General features: G+C 43.6%; 1 protein-coding gene across 2 annotated transcripts in view; it reads right to left on the bottom strand.

The window, feature by feature from the left end:
• tusc3 (tumor suppressor candidate 3) overlaps positions 1-19,717 on the bottom strand; it is a 754,082-nt gene that overhangs the window by 284,321 nt on the left and 450,044 nt on the right. For both annotated transcript variants that reach the window (XM_078556286.1, XM_078556336.1), the window contains exon 7: positions 2,639-2,702. In XM_078556286.1, coding sequence (XP_078412412.1) covers positions 2,639-2,702 — 64 coding nt within the window. The remainder of the gene's footprint in view (positions 1-2,638; positions 2,703-19,717) is intronic.

The raw sequence follows: 19,717 nt of genomic DNA, 5'->3' as shown, positions 1-19,717 counted from the left end.
TTCGCCACTAACAGGTTGCTGCCGTCAAGCCAAAAAGGCATTCAGCCTATTACACAAATGAGTAATGTGGTATAAGAATTTCAGTGCAAGTGTGATGCTAGGTATGTAGGCCATACGTCCCAAAGACTGGAGGATCGTATCAAACAGCTTTTCCCAGCCGCTGTTCGCAATGGACAGGGTACAGACCATACCCAACCAGTCCGTGCCTACAAAACACAAAACACAGTGTCCAACATTAGATTTGATTCTGTGATTGGACAACATTTACTAAATAATCCTCAGTGTGCTAAGAATTACACTGACAATCAATTTAAGATTGTCAGTTAGGCTCGCAGTGTGGAAGCCATACACATTAATACACAGGGCACTGTTCTTTGCAGACAGAAAGAACATGTACACACATTGCTCCTGTTTCAGCTCAACAAAATAAGTGACAGCCATTCGCTGACTCATTCCTCAGGGCAAAATGCCTTGACCAATCAGGGTCAAGCTGCCTGGTTCACATTTCAAACAATGCTTGGCAGTTAATTGTCATTCACCATCACTGGTGCATTCTCCATGGCAACGCCACTTGCCATCCAATCAGCACTCTCTTCACATACTGTATAAATTGTTGTTTTCCCCTTATATTGGTATTCTTGCGAAGTGTCCCGATGAATACAAGACAAAAAGGTTAGACAGTTCTCTTTTTTTCAGCTTTAACATTATCCCAAATGATACTTTAAGGGAGAAAAGTACTGGTTTCTAATACCCTTTGTGTTAAGAAGTGCTCTTGAAATTACCCCTGAGTAGCTTCGCTCTAATTTTAAAGTTATACCCGTTTACTCTGAACTGCCCACTAGAGAAAATTTTCTGTCTATCCCATCCAATCTTTTAATTATCTGAAACACCTCAGTTAGATCACCCCATAATCTTCTATACTCAAAGGAATACAAGCTAACAGAAAGATCAACAAGGTAAATTTGAATGAAAATACTCAGTTGGTGTCAAATTAGTTCAAACTTTCAAACATAGTTTGGTGAGTTTTATGACCTTCCTGATGATCACCTGTGGGACTCATAGTGTCACCATGATGTCACCACTGATCTCGCAGGCAACGCTTTCTTCTGAGTATATGAAAGGACACAAACCAGAAACCAATGGGGTCCCACTTTAAATATGGAGATCAGGTTCTGATTGTTTCACAGGGAGGCAGGAGAGGTGCATACATGCAAGGCTTTTCATTTTATTTCTTTTTTTTTGTGCAGCCATACAGGAGGAGCAACAGAATAAAAGTCGTACCTCCTCTGCCTCAGACCTATCCCCACTGATTGACTTACCCAAGTTCTGGGGACTGTTCCTTTGGTCCCCAGAAGTGACCTGCTACAAAACATTGTGCTCCTTTTTGCCTGTCAGTCCTTGCTTCCCACTGGGTACTGGTGGAAGATTGACTGAGGCAAATGTAGATGTGTTCTGGGAGTTAAAATTTCTCATGCTTCACACTGCCAAGAACAAAGTTTAATCTCTACGACACACTGACGACCATGCTTGGACCACTAGGTACAGTATTTACGTAAAGGATGGATACAGTGAAGAAGTGCAATGTAGATTCACTAAGACAATACCAACGATGAAAGGGTTTGGTTATGATGAGTGACCTGGAAAAATGATTGGAATTAGCATAGTCCATGCTTTGCCCAGATGATGTTAAATTTCATGTATGGTCCTAAAACAGGAATTTGCATATTCAAGGTACCTAATGCCTGTTTCAGGCAGCCACCCAGTACTTTTGAAAGCTGCCTGTCGGGGGCATTGGGCGCAAGAAAGTGCAGCTTTAAAGTGGTCTCCCATCCTAAAATTTTTACCCAAATAGACATGACAAGGACCAATTTGTCTCTCAGAGTGAGATCTTAGAGCAGTAAAGGACAAATGAAGAAGAAAAGGAGACTGAGACTATGGAGTCTGCAAGAGAAAGAAAGTACATATATAAATCTATTGTATCACTTGCCAAAAAATAATATTTTTAAATACCAGGCATTAAAATAAATAACCAAAAAATAAATCATCTGGAGCTGAATTTTCTATACATTCCAAAAAACTAACTTCTACCACATAATGCCTACAATATTTATACTCTTGCAGGTGCAGAACTTATTTTTGTTAATAATGGTATTTCACTTAAAATTTAATCAATTCTCGCTGAGTTCCCAACCAACTGATTTCTGAATCCACACTGAACCAAAAAGCAAGAAACCTTAATGCATAAAATGACAAAACAGGTACATTCAGACAGTCAAGGGAACCTCCGCTGGGAGGAACACAATTTGATAATTCAAATTTAGTGGAAACTGAGATGTATTCTCTGTAGCTAGTCTCATATAGTTCCCTGAGTAAATGTGCTCCATGTAATGCCCAAGTTAAGTGGAGAAGAAATTCAATGGTGTGTTTAAAATAACTAACAATAATAATTTAAACAGTCATCAATAATTCACTACAGATAGTGGTTTTTCGATTTTTGTCAAACTTCCTATAATGCAGTTTTCTGTTCCTATTTAGATATACAAGTCCATAATTTTTATTTTCTTTCCAAGTCCAAATATGAGTTTTCACATGCTTCAAGGTTACCTTGTTACTTCATGTCAGATACTTCAAAGGATACTTAGCAGAAGTATGATGTGCGACTCTGCAACAAACTGAGCTTGGCTGCTCCCATGGATGTAACTCTACGGAAATAATGAATTCAGATATTATAAAAATGAGAGATCAAAAGTCCTATAAAAATTAATAATAAACAAACATTTTATCTACTTTTGAAACTTCTAATTATAATTTACAACTTCAAAGTTAAATAGCTGTTTTCTGAGTTGCACTAAATGTGAATTATCGCCAATGACCACATTTTCTTGGGAATGGCAAGAATTAGGAAGAAATAATTGATTATGGGCTGTTTATTGCAATTAATTAGGAATTAATTAGGATCTAAGGGCTGAATTCTCCCATCCCTCCCGCGACAGGAGCAGAGCATCCAGTGGCAGGCAAAAAGGTGCAAATCACTGTCATAAAAACAGCTTGCAATTCTCCTGATGGTGTGTTCCTGGCAGGTTGGCTATCCCGCCGACTAGTGGCGCGAACGCCATTTGCATTTATTAATAAGTCATGAATATTCATTAAAACAGCTCTTCCAGTCTTGCCAGTGGGAAATTATGTCAGCCTCAAATCCGTTTGAAAAAGGGTCGCATGCACAAGTCGGACCTCACATCGTTGGTAACTTCAAAGTGAGTGAAACATACATAGCCTACCAGCCATAGCGCAGCGCCAGACTTGTTGCGATGAACACCACTCTGCTGGGGCTATAGGGTTGGTATGCTCATGTTCTTTGCCTACATTGTCCCGAGGAACACCACCGTGCTGTGGTACTCATGCAGACCTCCACTTTCAGAAATTAGCATTTCAACTGGGGGTGGGCTGTGAGGCGAGGGTGGAGTTGATGAACATGAAAGGGGTAATGTGGAGGGAAGGCTGTGGAATGGCTGTGAGGGAAAATGGCAAGCACAAGGAGGGCAACCGGTTAGGAAGGCTGTAGAATGGCAGTGAGGGGGAAGAGTGAACAGGAGGGGATCCTTCCTGGGGTCGCCCTCCAAGGTCTTGTTGCCATAGGAGTGAGCGGGAGTCTGCTTAGAAAGAGAGGAGAAAGATCTCCTTGTAAGCACCTCCTTGCTAGGTAGAAAATTAACAAGCAGGACCTCTAAAGGAGTAATCACTGGATTACTCCCAGTGCCACGTGCAAGTGAGTACAGAAATAGGAAGATAAGACAAACAAATGTGTGGCTGGAAAGCTGGTGCAGGAAGGAGGGCTTTAGATTCCTGGGACAATAGGACTAGACTTACCTTCCGGAGATGAGAGGAATCGGACCTGCTTGGGAGCACCATTCCTGAGCTGCTCGGTGATTTGAAAAAAAAGTGACATCACAGGAAAGTCGTGAGCTGATTGGTTCTTGAGCAACTGCTGTTAGGGACTGTGTTTCAACCCCAGCAATTTAGAAAAATGTAAATTTCTAAACTAGCACAGGGAAAGTAAGAATTATAGGCACAAGAGAGGGAGCTGATTTGTGAGTAAGGGCGAAGAATTTCTACCTTCTACTAATCTTCAGTTAATAGTGCAAGGGTAAGGTTAAAATAAGCTAAAGTAAGTAAAAGTAACTAAAGTTCAAGTAGATAAAGTGATTTAAAAGTTTAAGGTTCAGGCAGGGCAGGACAACTCAGCCAAGCAGAATAGCCATCCTGTGGCATGTGGGGAGTCGTGGACACTTCTCGTGACCCAGACGAGCCCGTGTGCAGGAAGTGTCACCGGCTACACAATCTTGAGCTCCACGTTTCAGAGCTTCAGCAGCGGCTGGAGTCACTGAGGTACATCCGTGAGGCAGAGAACTACATGGATAGCACATTCAGAAGGTGGTCAAATCGCAAGTTAGGGGCAAGCAGGCAGATAGGAAATGGGTGACCGCCAGGCAGTCCAAGAGAAACAGGCAAGTAGTGCAGGGGTGTCCAGAGGTCCCGCTCATAAACCGTTTTTCCATTCTGGATATTTGTGAGGGCGATGGATCCTTGGAGGAATGCAGCAAGAGCCAAGCCCATGGCACCACGGGTGCCCCAGCTGTACAGGAGGGGAGGAAGAAGAGCGGAAGGGCAGTACTGATAGGGGATTCTTTAGACGGGGAACAGACAGGCGTTTCTGCAGCCGTCAACGTGACTCCAGGATGGTTTGTTGCCTCCCTGGTGCTAGGGTCAAGGATGTCACCGAATGACTGCAGGACATTCCAGTTGGGGAGGGCAAGCAGCCAGAGGTCATGGTCCACATTGGTACTAATGTGATCCTGGAATCAGAATTTAAGGAGCTAGGTAGAAAACTGGCAAGCAGGACCTCTAAAGTGGTAATCTCTGGATTACTCCCAGTGAGTACAGAAATAGGAAGATAAGACAGATGAATGTGTGGTTGGAAAGACGGTGCAAGGGGGGAGGGCTTTAGATTCCTGGGACACTGGGACTGGCTCTGGGGGAAATGGCATCTGTACAAGCCAGACAGGTTGCATCTGGACAGAGCCGGGATTGAGTTCCTTGCGGGGCATTTTGCTGGTGCTGTTGGGGAGGATCTAAACAAACTCAGCAGGGTTGTGGGAACCAGGAGGGCACTTTACAAAGTAATAGTGCACGAACTGCTGGAAGAGGCAGATAGCACTAAAAGAGAGTAAGTTAATAGATGGAGTCGGAGTAAGGGAGCAAGTAATGAAGTCTAAATCAGGGCTACACAGCATGTATGCGAATGCACGGAGTATAGTTAATAAAGTTGGAGAGTTACAGGCACAGATTGCCTTGTGGCATAATGATGTTGTGGCTATAACGAAGACCTGGCTTAAGGAACAGATCTGGGTGTTATATATACCTGGTTACAAGGTGTTCAGAAAAGATAGGGAAGGGAATAAAGGAGGAAGGGTGGCGTTTTTGGTTAAGGAGAATATTGCAGTTGAGAAAGAGGATGTGTCAGAGGATTCCAGGACAGATTCAATTTGGCTAGAGCTAAGGTAATAAGAAGGGTGCAATTACATTGCCCGGTGTAATATATAGACCAGCAGCTAGTGGGTAGGATATAGAGGAACAAATCTGCAAGGAAATTGTAGGGAGGTGTAAACATCATAGAGTAGTTATAATGGGGGACTGTAACTACACATATATAGAATGGGATAGTGGTAGTGTAAGGGGCAGTGAGGGATAAGCATTCCTAGATTGTATTCAGGAGAATTTCCTACAGCAGTATGTGTCCAGCCCAACAAGGAAGGAGGCACTGCTGGACCTGGTTCTTGGGAATGAGTTGGGCCAAGTGAATCAAGTGACAGTGGGGGAACATTTAGAGAACAGTGATCATTGTACCATAAGGTTTAGGATGATGGTGGAAAATGACATTGGTCAATCCAGAGTAAGAATAATCAACTGGCGGAGAGCAGACTTAAAGGTGATAAGACACCAGGACCAGATGAGATGCATCCAAGAATATTGAAGGAAGTGAGAGTGGAAATTGCAGAAGCACTGGCAATAATCTTATAATGTTCCCTGGATTCGGGGGAGATGCCGCAGGACTGGAGAATTGCAAACATTACGCCCTTGTTCAAAAAAGGTTGTAAAGCTCTGTCCTGCAATTACAGACCAGTCAATTTAATTTTGGTGGTGGGGAAGTTTTTGAAGCAATTATTTGGGATAGAATTAATAGTCACATGGAAAAATGTGGATTGATTTGGAAGTGTCAGTATGAATTTGTTAAAGGAAAATTGTGTCTATCTAACTTGCTGGAGTTTTTTTAAGAGGTAACAGAGATGGTTGATGAGGGCAAGGCCGTTGATATGGTGTATATGGACTTCCGAAAGGCATTCGATACAGTGCCACACAACAGATTTGTGAGGAAAGTTATAGGTCATGAATAAAAGGGAGAGCATCAACGTGGATACAAAATTGGCTGAGGGATAGGAAACAGAGTAATGTTTAATGGGTATTTTTCAGGCTGGAAGAAGGTTTGTAATGGAGTTCCCCAGGGGTCGGTATTGGGACACATGCTTTTCCTAATATACATAAATTATCTATATCTTGGTGTGCAGGGGACAATTTCAAAGTTTGCAGATGACACAAAACTTGGGAAAATTGTAAACAGTGAGGAGGACAGTGTAGAACTTCAAAAGGACATTGACACATTGGTGGAGTGGGCAGATAGGTGGCAGATGAAGTTTAATGCAGAGAAGTATGAGGTGATATACTTTGGTACAAAGAATATGGAGAGAGCATAAAATAAAGGATATTATTCTAAAGGGCATGCAGGAGCAGAGAGACTTGGGTGTATATGTACATAAGTCATTAAAGGTGGCAGGACAGGTAGAGAAAGCTGTTTCTAAAGCATACATATTCTAGGCTTCATTAATAGGGGCATAGAGTACAAGAGCAGGGAGGTTATGATGAACTTATATAAGACACTGGTTAGACCTCAGCTGGAGTACTGTGTACAGTTCTGGGCGCCGCACTATAGGAAGAATGTGAACGCATTGGAGACAGTGCAGAAGAGGTTTATAAGAATGGTTCCAGAGATAAGACACTTCAGGTATGAGGAAATATTGGAGAAGTTGGGACTGTTTTCCTTGGAGAGAGGGAGGCTAAGAGGAGACTTGACAGAAGTTTTCAAAGTCAACGAGGGGTCTGGCCAGAGTAGATAGGGAGAAACTGTTCCTGCTTGTAGACAGATCGAGAATCACAGGGCACCGTTTTAAAGAAACAAATGTGAGGTGAGAAAAACTTTTTCACACAGTGAGTGGTTAGGGTTTGGAATGCACTGCCTGGAAGTGTGGTGGAGGCAGGTTCAATTGAGGCATTCAAGAGGACATTGGATGATTATCTAAATAGAAAAATGTGCAGGGTTACAGAGAAAAGGAAGTAGATTGGCACTGAGTTAAAATGCGCAGAGAGCCGGTGCAGACACGAACGACCAAATGGCCTCCTTCTAAACCGTAAATATTCTGCGACTCTGAAAGCCACTGAATGCTAATGGCTTCTCAGAACCAAGGGCTACTCAGAACTCAGTGGTTTCACATCACAGTAGCTGTATCTCAAGAATAACACATAGGAATATAGAATTTGGGAATGAAGGCAACAGTGAAGGAGGCATGGCTGTATCATATACGGCATTCCATCAATGAAAGCTTATCACTCCTAACGGGACAAAGGGCATTCACTCACTGACCATGAGCAACTGATTGGTCATTAATATGCCACATCAGAGATCAGAGGACAGAGCTAGGTTGGGTCACTGATCTCACTGAACCTTTAGCATCCCATGCAGGGCTCAAGGTGTTACATATCTGCGATGCCATTTTGGTCACCTCAATGTGTGTGCTAGTGTCTCAAGGACAAGGTGTCATCAGCCACCATGCAAGTAGGGCTGAAAAACTATGGACCCTTACAGTTGCCAAATGTGTCACCTTCTGAGCTTCACTTTCTTGCCCCTTGAATCATTATCGGGTTATTGGGGGTAGGCGGAATGGAGATTTGAGGTTACTATCAGATCAGCCATGATCTTATGAAATGGCAGGGCAGGATTGAGGGGTTGAATGACCTACTCCTGCTCCTTGATTGCATGTTCATATGTTTCCTTTTAGAGAGAATGCAAAAGCACATATGGATCCAGGGCTTAATGCTGCCTTTGTCAGGGTTCTGATGCAATGGAGGAGGTAAAGGAGGGAGAGGTGACTCCTTTATACATGCAGCTCCAGCAGGACGGACATGGTTTTGCGGAATCACAGCAGGAACAGAAGGATCAGGAACAGAGACCTAGAGAAGCTGGGTGACTCGCCAGACCGAGAGTTTTTCGTAGAAGATTCTCCTATTTACAAATGAGTGAGAGGCAATGCTGTGCACGTCTGCGCTTGTCCCAAGCTCTGGTACATCACATATGCTACATTCTTCATGAAAGCCTGATGCCATATGGAGTTGGAGGGTATCCCTTGCCAGTGGCTTTGAAGGTGACTGCAGTACTAAATTTCTTTGCCTCTGGGTCTTTCCAAGGATCAACAGGGGACCTGTGCAGCATATCTTAATCCACAACACATAAAGGGGGTCACAGATGCCCTTTACAGGAAGGTCCATCATTATGTAAGGTTTGCTCTGGATGAAGATAACCAGGCTGCAAGATTCACCGGCTTTGCCGCCATCTTAGATTTCCCAAGAATGCAGGGTGCAATAGACTGCACACATGTGGCTGCATGGGCTCCATGGCAGCAGCCCATACAGCCACATGTTTATAAACTGCATGGGCTATCATTCCATCAATGTACAAATGGTGTGTGATCACCGGAAGCACAAACTGCACATTTGTGCACATTACCCTGGGAGTTTCCATGACTCCTACGTCCTGAGTAACTCCCAGATATCTGAGATTTTTGAGGAGCCATTACATCTGCAGGAATGGCTGCTTGGGAATAAGGGGTACCCACTGAAAGGCTGGCTAATGACACTGGTTCATCGCCCTCAGGGTCATTCCAAGGAGAGGTACAACGCTACTCACAGCTCCACACCTTCCCTTATAGAGCAGACCATAGGGCTTCTGAAGACGCATTTCAAATGTTTGGAATGCTCAGGTGGATTACTACAGTACACTGCCGATAGAGTTTCCCACATCATCGCAGTATGTTGTGTCCTTCACAATCTAGCAATGCAAAGAGGTGAACCCCTGCCAGAGGATGAACTGGAGGAGGTTGAGAGCTCATCGGATGATGAAGGTCCGGAGGCCCAGGAATCTCAGGAGGGTCAGTATGAGCGCGATCACGCCATGGAGGAAGGAAGATGTGGCATACATGCTCGTGATTGCTGACAGGTTCCAGGAAGAGTAAACTTAAATGAGAGAATATGGCCACATCTCTCCTAGCCCTCACTGCCATTTACTTTCATCTCAGGGGATGTCCACCCACTTGCAGCGAGAATGAGTCCCGCATTCACACTTGAGCTTTCTGGTCTCATGAATCGCCCAGGCTATGATCTCTGCTTTGAGCCATGGGGCCCTGTGAGTGAGCTCACTCTGGGAACTGAGAGTCCACTGAGGAACAAGAGCGGTGCGAAAGAAGACTTGAAGTCTTTGTAACCATCTAATGATGCAAACCCTGTTACGACTGAAATGTGAACATGCCTAGGGATCACCTCCTCCTGCGCATGTCTTTTCTTCTGCCACTACCACTGAGGAGACACAAATGCTGCTAGATTATCAATGCTGATGAGGTGCCCTCACTCAATGGTGTTCCCTGAGGAAGAAGGGTTAGAAATGTTTATGCCACACACTCCCAATAAATATTTAAACACATCTCCCTGACATCATACAAGGGTGCGGATGCTAGTTCAACTGAGGTTGACATCACAGGGATGTGAACCTCACAGTGGGCTCTATCGCTGACTGGGAGCAAGGCTAAATCTTGAAATAAGAGGATTCCAACGTACAAAATCACAACACCTTCAGTTGACAGGAACATTCACATAACCATCAAATGTATTAACAAAAGCGCAATTTCTTTACATGCCTAGCACACCCATGACCTAAAAGTGACATCTATTTTTCTTAACTTTCCTAACTCTAACGTCATGTCTGGTTGCAGCCCCAACATCCACAGCAGAGGTGTTGGCAACCTGCTGACTGCTACGTCCTGATATCTGCGATAACCTTGGCAGACGTCCTCTGGTGGCCTGAGGCCTGAAAGGCCCCGGCCTGATAAGGGTCACCTGCTTCGGCGGCCTATGAAGCTGGAGTGGATGGGGGTCAAAGACAAAGGGAGCTGTGAGCGGCCACACACCCTTCAAGTGTCCTGAGAGGAGGCCGCCAGGGTGTCCGGCTGATGCTCTTCTTCACTGTGGGTGCCCTGGCAGGAGATGGTGCACCTGGAGGGAGGTCAAGGTGCCTTGTCCCCATGTCACATACATTGTGATGGTGCCCACCAGGGTGTGTAGCCATGGAAAGCAGGGCCAAGTGCAAATCTGGCAAGACCTGCTGGACTAAGGTCTTCATGGTGGTCGTCAGCCTTCTCATGATGACCTCCAGATGCATGCATGTTGGAGCCACGAATCAGACAGAAAGCAGGTGCACTCCTCCATTGTTCGCTCTAGTCTGCTGAATCTGCCTGATTTTCCGCCGCCTGTCGTTGCACCTCCAGCATTGATTTGGCGGCTGCTTCCAGAGGCTCATCTTCTGATTCGGACTGAGCAATTGGTTGGTCTCCAGGAGCCCTCTGAGTGCTGAAGACCTGGCCTGTCCCTGCTTTCAACTGCCGTGGGGACATGTCTGTGAGGTGTTCTCCAGAAAGTGAGCCCGAGCCTAATCTACAGCTGTGCCCCATTGATGTGTGTGTCTCTGAGCTGGTGGAGGGTGCATGTGAGCGCTGGGACAGAAGTCTGTGGGTTTTCACTGGTGCTCGATTGGCTTGGGGGCCTCGATCTGCTGGTACTTAGAAAATAGAGTTTCAGCTAATGAACATGAGTTCGATAATACTGCATGTGACTCACTGTGACTGTCAGGATTTGATGAAGTGATGGAGTTGTGATCCGTACTTGGTTGGTGGGATAGGCTGATCTTCCCTTCCCCACAGGAGTCTTCTCTGTCCTCCTCAGCCAGCTCAGCTGCAGCCTACGCAAATTCGGTGAGGGCAATGATGTCGCCTGACCCTCCCCCAGTCTGCTCTTTCTCGTGCCTGTTGTGCGCCAGCTTGGCCTATATGAAGAAAGAAAGGCATGTGATGAGAAGGGAGGGAGCAGAGGTTGGGGGAGATGCATGTCCCCTGTGTGTGGTGAACCCTCTCCAGAAGGGCCAGAGGATGGAGTGTGAGCAACATGATAGATGGGGTGGTAGTGATATGAAAGTCTTGGTGAGAGAATGAGTGTTAATATATGTCCCCCACTAATAGTTGCGTGAGATCCCTGAAGAGAGTAGCCGTTTGAGTGCATGATGCCATGATGAGAGTTTGATATTGGGGTGAGTTGAAGGATGACTTACCCTGACGGAGCAGATGAGATCATTCATTCTCTTCTTGCACTGGGTGACATTTCGGGTGGAGTTACCAGCCACGCTGACCTGCTCCGCGATGGCCTCCCAGGCTGGAAAGGTGAGGTTGTTGTGCTTCCTGCAGCCATCCCGGGGACAGAGCACTTGTCTGTGTGCCTGCACTCCTCTGACCAAGGCCTGGAGCCTGAAGCAGGGTGCTGCCTTCTTCTTGAGGCTCTCGGCCTTCCTCTTTTGGTTGCCAGGCATCTCTGGTGGGCTAGAGAGAGTGAGATTGTGTGTTGAACTGACTTTTAAAAATGCCTGGACCTTCGAGCTCGCCAGCTAATGGCGGCTGCATGAATCAACTACATGCGATTTGGACCTATACGCACCTTTGCATAATTAATGAGGCTCCAAGCACAGAATCGGGCGTGGGTCCTGCCATTCCGGACAGCGGAATGGGCGCTGCCGAAAATGCCCACCACTGCAATTCATCTTATTTATGGGGAATTCCGTCCTAAGATTCTAACAATAGAATTTTGGACTCGAATGGTAGAGGCAGAGGTTCAAATCCTTGGTTCGACTAGATTTGAACACTGCTTAACCAGACAGGGCAAGTTTCAAGGTTCATGTATGGGTGCCGCAGAGGAGAAAGCTATTCTATACCACAAAGTACACCTTCTGTCAAATGCTATGAAGTAACATTCATGGTAATTGTGCACATTTTCAATTGAAGACGGAAATTCCCAGCTTATTCAAAACAATAGTCGGAAAATAGCGACCACAGACTACTAGCATGTTTGGAAGTATAAAATGAGCATTTTTGAAAAAAAATGCATAATTAATTTTCATTGGAACAACATTCTTTAAATGCAATAAATATTCAAGCACATAAAACCTAATAAATGGTTGTTTTTTTTTATTTTCTATTTTTCTTGGATTGTGGCTTTAAAAATTGGACTGCGGCTTTAAAAAACTACCATGGCAGCAGTTGAAAGACATGTTCGTTTGGACTGGATGAGAGATATCTACAATTTTGCTATCCTGGAACATAAAGTGCCATAAGAGAACAGGATTGTACCAGAAAGGAGTTCTGGAATACGGGGAACTGCCTAACGACAGCATTCTAATTGGCTCCTGACCAGGTGACCAAGGTTTTGTGTGGTAACAGTGCAGGCAGAACAGCTGCAAAGAGGGAAGATCTAAAATCTCTCTTTCCTGTGTTTGTAAGATTCCAACAATTCTGCCATAATAGCTAGCTGGCTATCCCTCACATCTCTGTAACCTGCTTTCTCTGATAATCCCTGTCAAGAGGAAAAGAGGAAAAATCACCAGTGGAGACATTGAAAAGCAAGCTTTTAAACCAGTGAACCCCAGGCTGAAAGTGCTGGGAGACCACCTCGTGTCATCAACAACAAACTGCAAGGAATTTGGAAGACATCAATCAAAATCAATCCATCTAATCATGTACTCCGGATTGGTGCTGTTGAGCTGTTTTAACTCACCCTTAAAATCCATGTTTTGTGTGTCTTACATGTGTGTGTGTGCGTGTGTGCGTGTGTGTGTGTGTTTGTGTATAGGGGTTTAAGAAGGGGTAGAGTTTAAGTTATTGAGTTATAAGTTAGCAGTTCACATTTCTTTCTTTTGCCACTGTTATTTACTTATTAAGTTTACAAACCTGGTGCTTGTATTCTGTTAACCTAAATTAAACAGTTAGTTAGAATTGGGGCAATCTGGTGGGTTGGTCAAAATTTTCACGTTTATCGCGGCTCGGGAAATAGTGGGGCTTGATATTACAGCACACTATCCCCAGTGAATTGTGACAAAACCCTAAAAAATGGTTATCTTTTTTTATTTCCAGAAATAATCTTCCTAACAAACCTCTCCTGATAGCACTTGCACAAAACCTTTCTGCACATTAGTGACATTAAAAATCAGATCATCCCATTAGAGGTGGGAATTGAGAGGTGGGGCCATTCGTCCATTCTGTTTGTGCCTCTGTTTCCAGCCTGCTGGGATTTTCATGCAGTCAGGGTCTTAATTGCCCTAGAGACACACCTGCTGCCCAATTAGTGGCCAAGAGGGTGAGGGTGGCGGTAACCGGGATACCAGGGAAGCGGGCCATGTTCTGGCCCAAATCGGCCGCCATTGTTGTGCACTCTGTCCAATGTGTTCACATCCCTTCTATAATATGGCACCAAGAAATGTACACAATACTCTGGCTGAGGTCTAACGAGTGTCTTATATAAATTCAGCATAATCTCCTTGCTCTTGTACTCTATGCCCCTATTAATAAAGCCAAGGTTACTATATGCTTTATTAACAGCTCTTTCCACCTGTCCTGCCACCTTCAATGATCTATGCGCATGTACACTCAGGTCTTTCTACTCCTGCAACCCCTTCAAAATTTCACCCCTTATTTTATATTGTCTGTCCATGTTCTTCCTACCAAAATACATCACCTCACACTTCCCCACATTGAACTTCATCTGCCACTTATCTTCCCACTCCACCACTTTGTCTATGTCCTTTTGAAGTTCTACGCCATCCTCCTCACAGTTTACAACATTCCCAAGTTTCATATCATCCGCAAACTTTGAAATTATCCCCTGCACACCAAGATCTCGATCATTAATATACATCAGGAAAAGCAAAGGTCCCAATACCGACCCCTGGGGAACTCCATTACAAACCCTCCTCCAGCCCAAAAAATATCCGTCGACCATTACTCTTTGCTTCATATTTTTCAGCCAATTTTGTATCTACGTGGCTTTTGTTTCTTTTATTCCATGGGCAATAACTTTTCTCACAAGTCTGTTGTGTGACATTGTGTCAAATGCCTTTTGAAAGTCCATGTACACATCAACAGGATTAACCTCGTTGACCTTTTCTGGTACCTCTTCAAGAAACTCTAGCAAGTTAAATACAATTTACCCTTTAGAAATCCATGCTGGCTCTTCCTTATCAACCCATATTTTTCCATGTGGGACTAATTATATCCCAAATAATTGTTTCTAGAATCTTGCCCACCAGTGAAATTAAACTGACTGGTCTGTGATTGATAGCCTTATCCTTACAACTTTTTTTGAATAAGGGCATAATTTTCCAGTCCTCTGGCACTTCTCCTAGTCCAGGGAAGACTGAAAAGTTATGGCCAGTGTCCCTGCAATTTCTACTCTCACTTCCTTCAATATCCTTGGATGCATTTCATCTGGTCCTGGAGCCTTGTCAACTTTAAGTACCGACAGTCTATTCAACACTTCCTCCTTATCAATTTTGAACCCTTCTAGTGACAGAGTTTCCTCGTCTGTCACCATGGCCTGGGTAGCATCTACCTCCTTGGTAAAGATGGATGCAGAATGTTTATTTAATATCTCAGCCATGCCACCTTCGTCTATGTGTAAATTCCCTTTTAGGTCCCTAATCGGCCCTACTCCTCGTTTTACCACCCTTTTACTATTTTTATGCCTATAGAAGACTTTGGGATTCCACTTTATGTTGGCTAGCGTCTTTTCTCCTAATCCCTCTTCGCTTCTCTAATATGCTTTTTCACCTCCCTTCTGAACCTTCTGTATTTCTCCTGGTTCTCAATTGTATTTTCTACCTGACACCTCTCATAAGCACTCTTTTTCTTCTTTATCTCAATTTCTATCTCGTTTTTCATCCAGGGAGCTCTGGATATGTATGCCCTACCTTTCCATAGGAATAGACCTTGACTGTGCCTGAATCAATTCTTTTTTGAAGGTAGCCCATTGTTCAGCTACAGTTTTTCCCGCCAATCTTTTGCTCGAGTCTATTTGGCCCAGCTCTGTTCTTGCCCCGTCAAAGTTGGCTCTCGTCCAGTTAATTATTCTTACTCTGGATTGCCTATTGTCCTTTTCTATTATCATGCTAAAACTTACAATGTAATGAACACTGTCTCCTAAATGTTCCCCCACTGACACTTGGTCTACTTGGCCCACCTCCTTTCCAAGAACCAGGTCCAACAGTGCATCTTGTTGGATTGGACACATACTGCAGTAGAAAACTTTCCTGAACGCAATCTAGGAACTTTTATCACTCTCCGCCCTTTACACTACCCACTGTCCCAGTCTTCATTCAGATAATTAAAGTCCTTCATTATAACTACTCTATAATGCTTGCATCTCTTTGCAATTTCCCTGCCGATTTGTTCTTCCATGCCCTTCTCACTCATTGGCGGTCTATAGACTACACCGAGCAATATAAATTGCACCCTTTTTGTTCCTTAGCTCTAGCCAAATTGATTCTGTCCTTGAACCCTGTGGGATATCCTCCTTCTCCAGCACTGCAATACTCTCTTTAACCAATACTGCCACCCCACCTCCTTTCCTTCCTTTCCTATCTTTTCTGAACACCTTGTACCTAGGATGTGCCTGAGGCATTGGGAAGTAGCTCACTCGCAGAATTCTGCTTCAGTCTCCCTGCAATGACACATTCTCATTGATGCTGCCCTCTTACTCTTCCTTTCCCTGTAGGCCTCCAATCCCCATAAACCTTATTCTCTTATTTTCACACACTTACTCCTTTGTAATTGATGGCATTAGAGACAATGCAACAGGTGATTTTAACCATTTTGGGTGGATCATTGTTTGCACCCCACCTTGGTAGACCAAACAACAGGGGAGTAATTTCAGAATCGCTATGATGTGCTCCACTGTAACTTTGATGGCAGCATGAGCTTCACTATACCTGTACTTTGCTGCTGATGCTTTTTAATTGCACCTGTGGTTGCATAGGTTGCCTTGGTGTTCCTGCAATTAACTCTCCTGGGGCCATCAAATAATGCTGCATAATGAAAGCATCAGGGCTGTTGAATGTTCAACATTAATTTGTAGTGTCACCTTTCTCTGGTCAGAATCAACTTTACCACATATTGAGTTGTATTCCTTCCTGTTCAGTTATGAATTCAGCTACAACACTGGCATCTACACTGCAAAGTGGAAAATTGCCCAGGTATGTTCTATACACAAAAAGCAGGACAAATCTAAAATGGTTAATTACATACATACAAGCATACGGACATACTAATTAAGAGCAGGAGTAGGTCATTTGGCCCCTTGAGACTGCTCCACCATATGATAAGATCATGGTTGATCTGACTGTGGTCTTAACTCCACCTATCTGTCTTCCCAGAATAAACCTTGTTTCCCTTGCTGATCAAAAATCTAACGCAGCTTTGATCATATTCAACAACCCAACCTCTACTGCTCTATGTAGAAGAGAATTCTACAGACTAAAGATCATCTAAGAAAAAAAATCTCCTCATTTCAGTGTTCTCATCTCAGAGACCCCTAATTTATAAATTGTGTCCCCTAGTTCTTGATTCCCCCGCAAGGGGATTACATCCTCTCAGCATCCACCGTGTCAAGTCCCCTCAGGATCTTAAATGTTTCAATGATCACCTAAACTCCAATGGAGCCTAACCTGCTCAACCTTTCTTCATAAGCTAACCCCTTCATCTGAGGAATCAGTTGAGTGAATCTTTTCTGAGCTAATTCCAATACAATTATATCCTTTCTTAAGTAAGGAAACCAAAACTGTACAAAGTACTTCAGATGTGGTGTCACTGAACCCCTGTACAGCTGTAGCAACACTTCTCTACTTTTATATTCAACGCCCCTTGCAATAAACACCAACTTCCATCTTCCGAATCACTTGCATACCTGCAAGCTAACTTATCCTGATTCATGTACCAGTACACTCAGGTGTCTCTGTACCTCAGAGTTCTGCAATCTTTCTCCATTTAAACAACATGCTGCTTTTCTATTCTTCCTGCCAAAGTGGATAAGTTCACATTTTCCCACATAATACTCCATCTGCCATTTTTTGCCCACTCATTTAACCTATCTATATCTCTCTGTATGTTTATGTTCCTCCTCATAATTTACTTTCCTATCTATCTTTGTGTCATCAGCAAATTTAGCTACCATACATTTGGCCCCTTCATCCACGTCGTTGATATAAATCGTAAATAGTTGAGGCCCCAGCACTGATCCCTGTGGCACTCCACTAATTACAGCTTGCCAACCTGAAAATTACCCATTAATCTCTACTCTCTGCTTCCCATTAGCTAGCCAATCCTTTATCAATGCTAATATGTTACCTCCTATACCATGAGCTAACTTTTGCAAATCCAAGTACACACATCTATAGGTTTCCCTTTATCCACCTTGTTCGTTACTTCCTCAAAGAACTCTAATAAATTTGTCAAACATGTTTCCTTTCACAAAATCTTGTTGACTCTGCCTGATTGCATTAAGATTTTCTAAATACCCTGCTATAACACCTTTAATAATAGATTCTAGTACTTTCCATATCACAGAATCACAGAATCTCACAGTGCAGAAGAGGCCCTTCGGCCCATCGAGTCTGCACCAACACGTGAGAAACACCTGACCTACCTACCTAATCCCATTTACCAGCACTTGGCTCATAGCCTTGAATGTTATGACATGCCAAGTGCTCATCCAGGTACTTTTTAAAGGATGTGAGGTAACCCGCCTCCACCACCCTCCCAGGTAGTGCATTCCAGACCGTCACCACCCTCTGGGTAAAAAAGTTTTTCGTCACATCCCCCCTAAACCTCCTGACCCTCACCTTGAACTTATGTCCCCTTGCGACTGACCCTTCAACTAAGGGGAACAGCTGCTCTCCATCCATCCTGTCCATGCCCCTCATAATCTTGTACACCTCGATCAGGTCGCCCCTCAGTCTTCTCTGCTCCAACGAAAACAACCCACGTCTATCCAACCTCTCTTCATAACTTAAATATTTCATTTCATGGAGGTAGATCACCTCCACCACCCACCTTAAAATGGGAGACAAGTCACGGGTGGGCAGGAAGGTGGCAGGCAGGGCACGCGCTAGATTATCCAAGCCCCAGGCCTTCAAACCCACCAGCAGGAGAGCGTAAAATCCAGTTATGGGTCTGTCAAGACTTAATAACTTGGAAACTCTTGGTATTGAAAGTGATCAAACAGAATGTATACATTTCAATGATAATAATGCTTCATTTGCTGAGAAAAGTAAAATTATAAATTTATAATCCTCATAATCTTGTACACCTCGATCAGGTCGCCCCTCAGTCTTCTCTGCTCCAACAAAAACAACCCAAGTCTATCCAACCTCTCTTCATAACTTAAATGTTTCATCCTAGGCAACATCCTGGTGAATCTCCTCTGCACCCCCTCCAGTCCATATGACAGATGTTAGACTAACTGGCCTGTAGTTACTTGCTTTTTGTCTACCTCCTTTCCTGAATAGAGGAGTTACATTTGCTATTTTCCAATCTGATGGGACCTTTCCAGAATCTAGGGAATTTTGGAAGATCGCAACTAATGTGTCTAATATCTCTATAGCTACTTCTTTTGGGACTCTAGAATGAAGTCCATGAGGTCCTGGTAACTTGTCCGCCTTTAGTCCTAATAGTTTTCTTAGAACCCTTTCCCTGGTGATTGTAATTATTTTAATTTCCTCCCTCCCTTTCACCCCTTGATTTACAAGTGTTTCTGGGATGTTATTTGTGTCTTCTACAGTGAAGACAGACACAAAATATTTGTTCAACGTGACCATTTTCTTATTTCCCATTATTAATTCACCATTCTCACTCTTTAGAGGACCCACACTCACTTTAGTTGCTCTTATCCTTTTGAACTCCTTGTAGAAACTCTTAGTATCTGTCTTTATATTTCTAGCTAGCTTTCTCTCATACTATAATTTCTCCCTCCTTATTAATTATGGGGTGATTTTAATTGTCCCAAAATCGACTGTAATAGAGTCAATACTTCAGTTTAAAGTAGGGTAGTAGGGTAATTTTTTTAATCATGCATCCAGAATTTCAGATTAGGAAAGAAGTATAGCATGACATAGTTCCAGAAAATTAAGTAAGGCAAATAGCTGATATGAGAGTAAGAGAACAATCAGGGAACAGCGACCACATAGTTAATGAATAATTAAAGATAAGGCGGCTGACTACAAAATGGCAAAATTCAATCAGTGAGATAAAAAATAATTTGGACCAAATTACCTGAGCAGAAAAGTTAGCAAACAGGTCAACAGATCGATAGCAGGAGATCTTTAAATATGGCATTGAGCACTTGGTAGTTTATAGGCCACCAACTATTGGAAGGGATGTGGAGAAACAAATTTGGAAATAAATTACGGAGAGAT

The sequence above is a fragment of the Cetorhinus maximus genome, chromosome 1, assembly GCF_964194155.1.
Source record: "Cetorhinus maximus chromosome 1, sCetMax3.hap1.1, whole genome shotgun sequence".
In the NCBI taxonomy this organism is placed as follows: Eukaryota; Metazoa; Chordata; class Chondrichthyes; order Lamniformes; family Cetorhinidae; genus Cetorhinus; species Cetorhinus maximus.
This window is presented reverse-complemented; position numbering and strand designations above follow the sequence as displayed.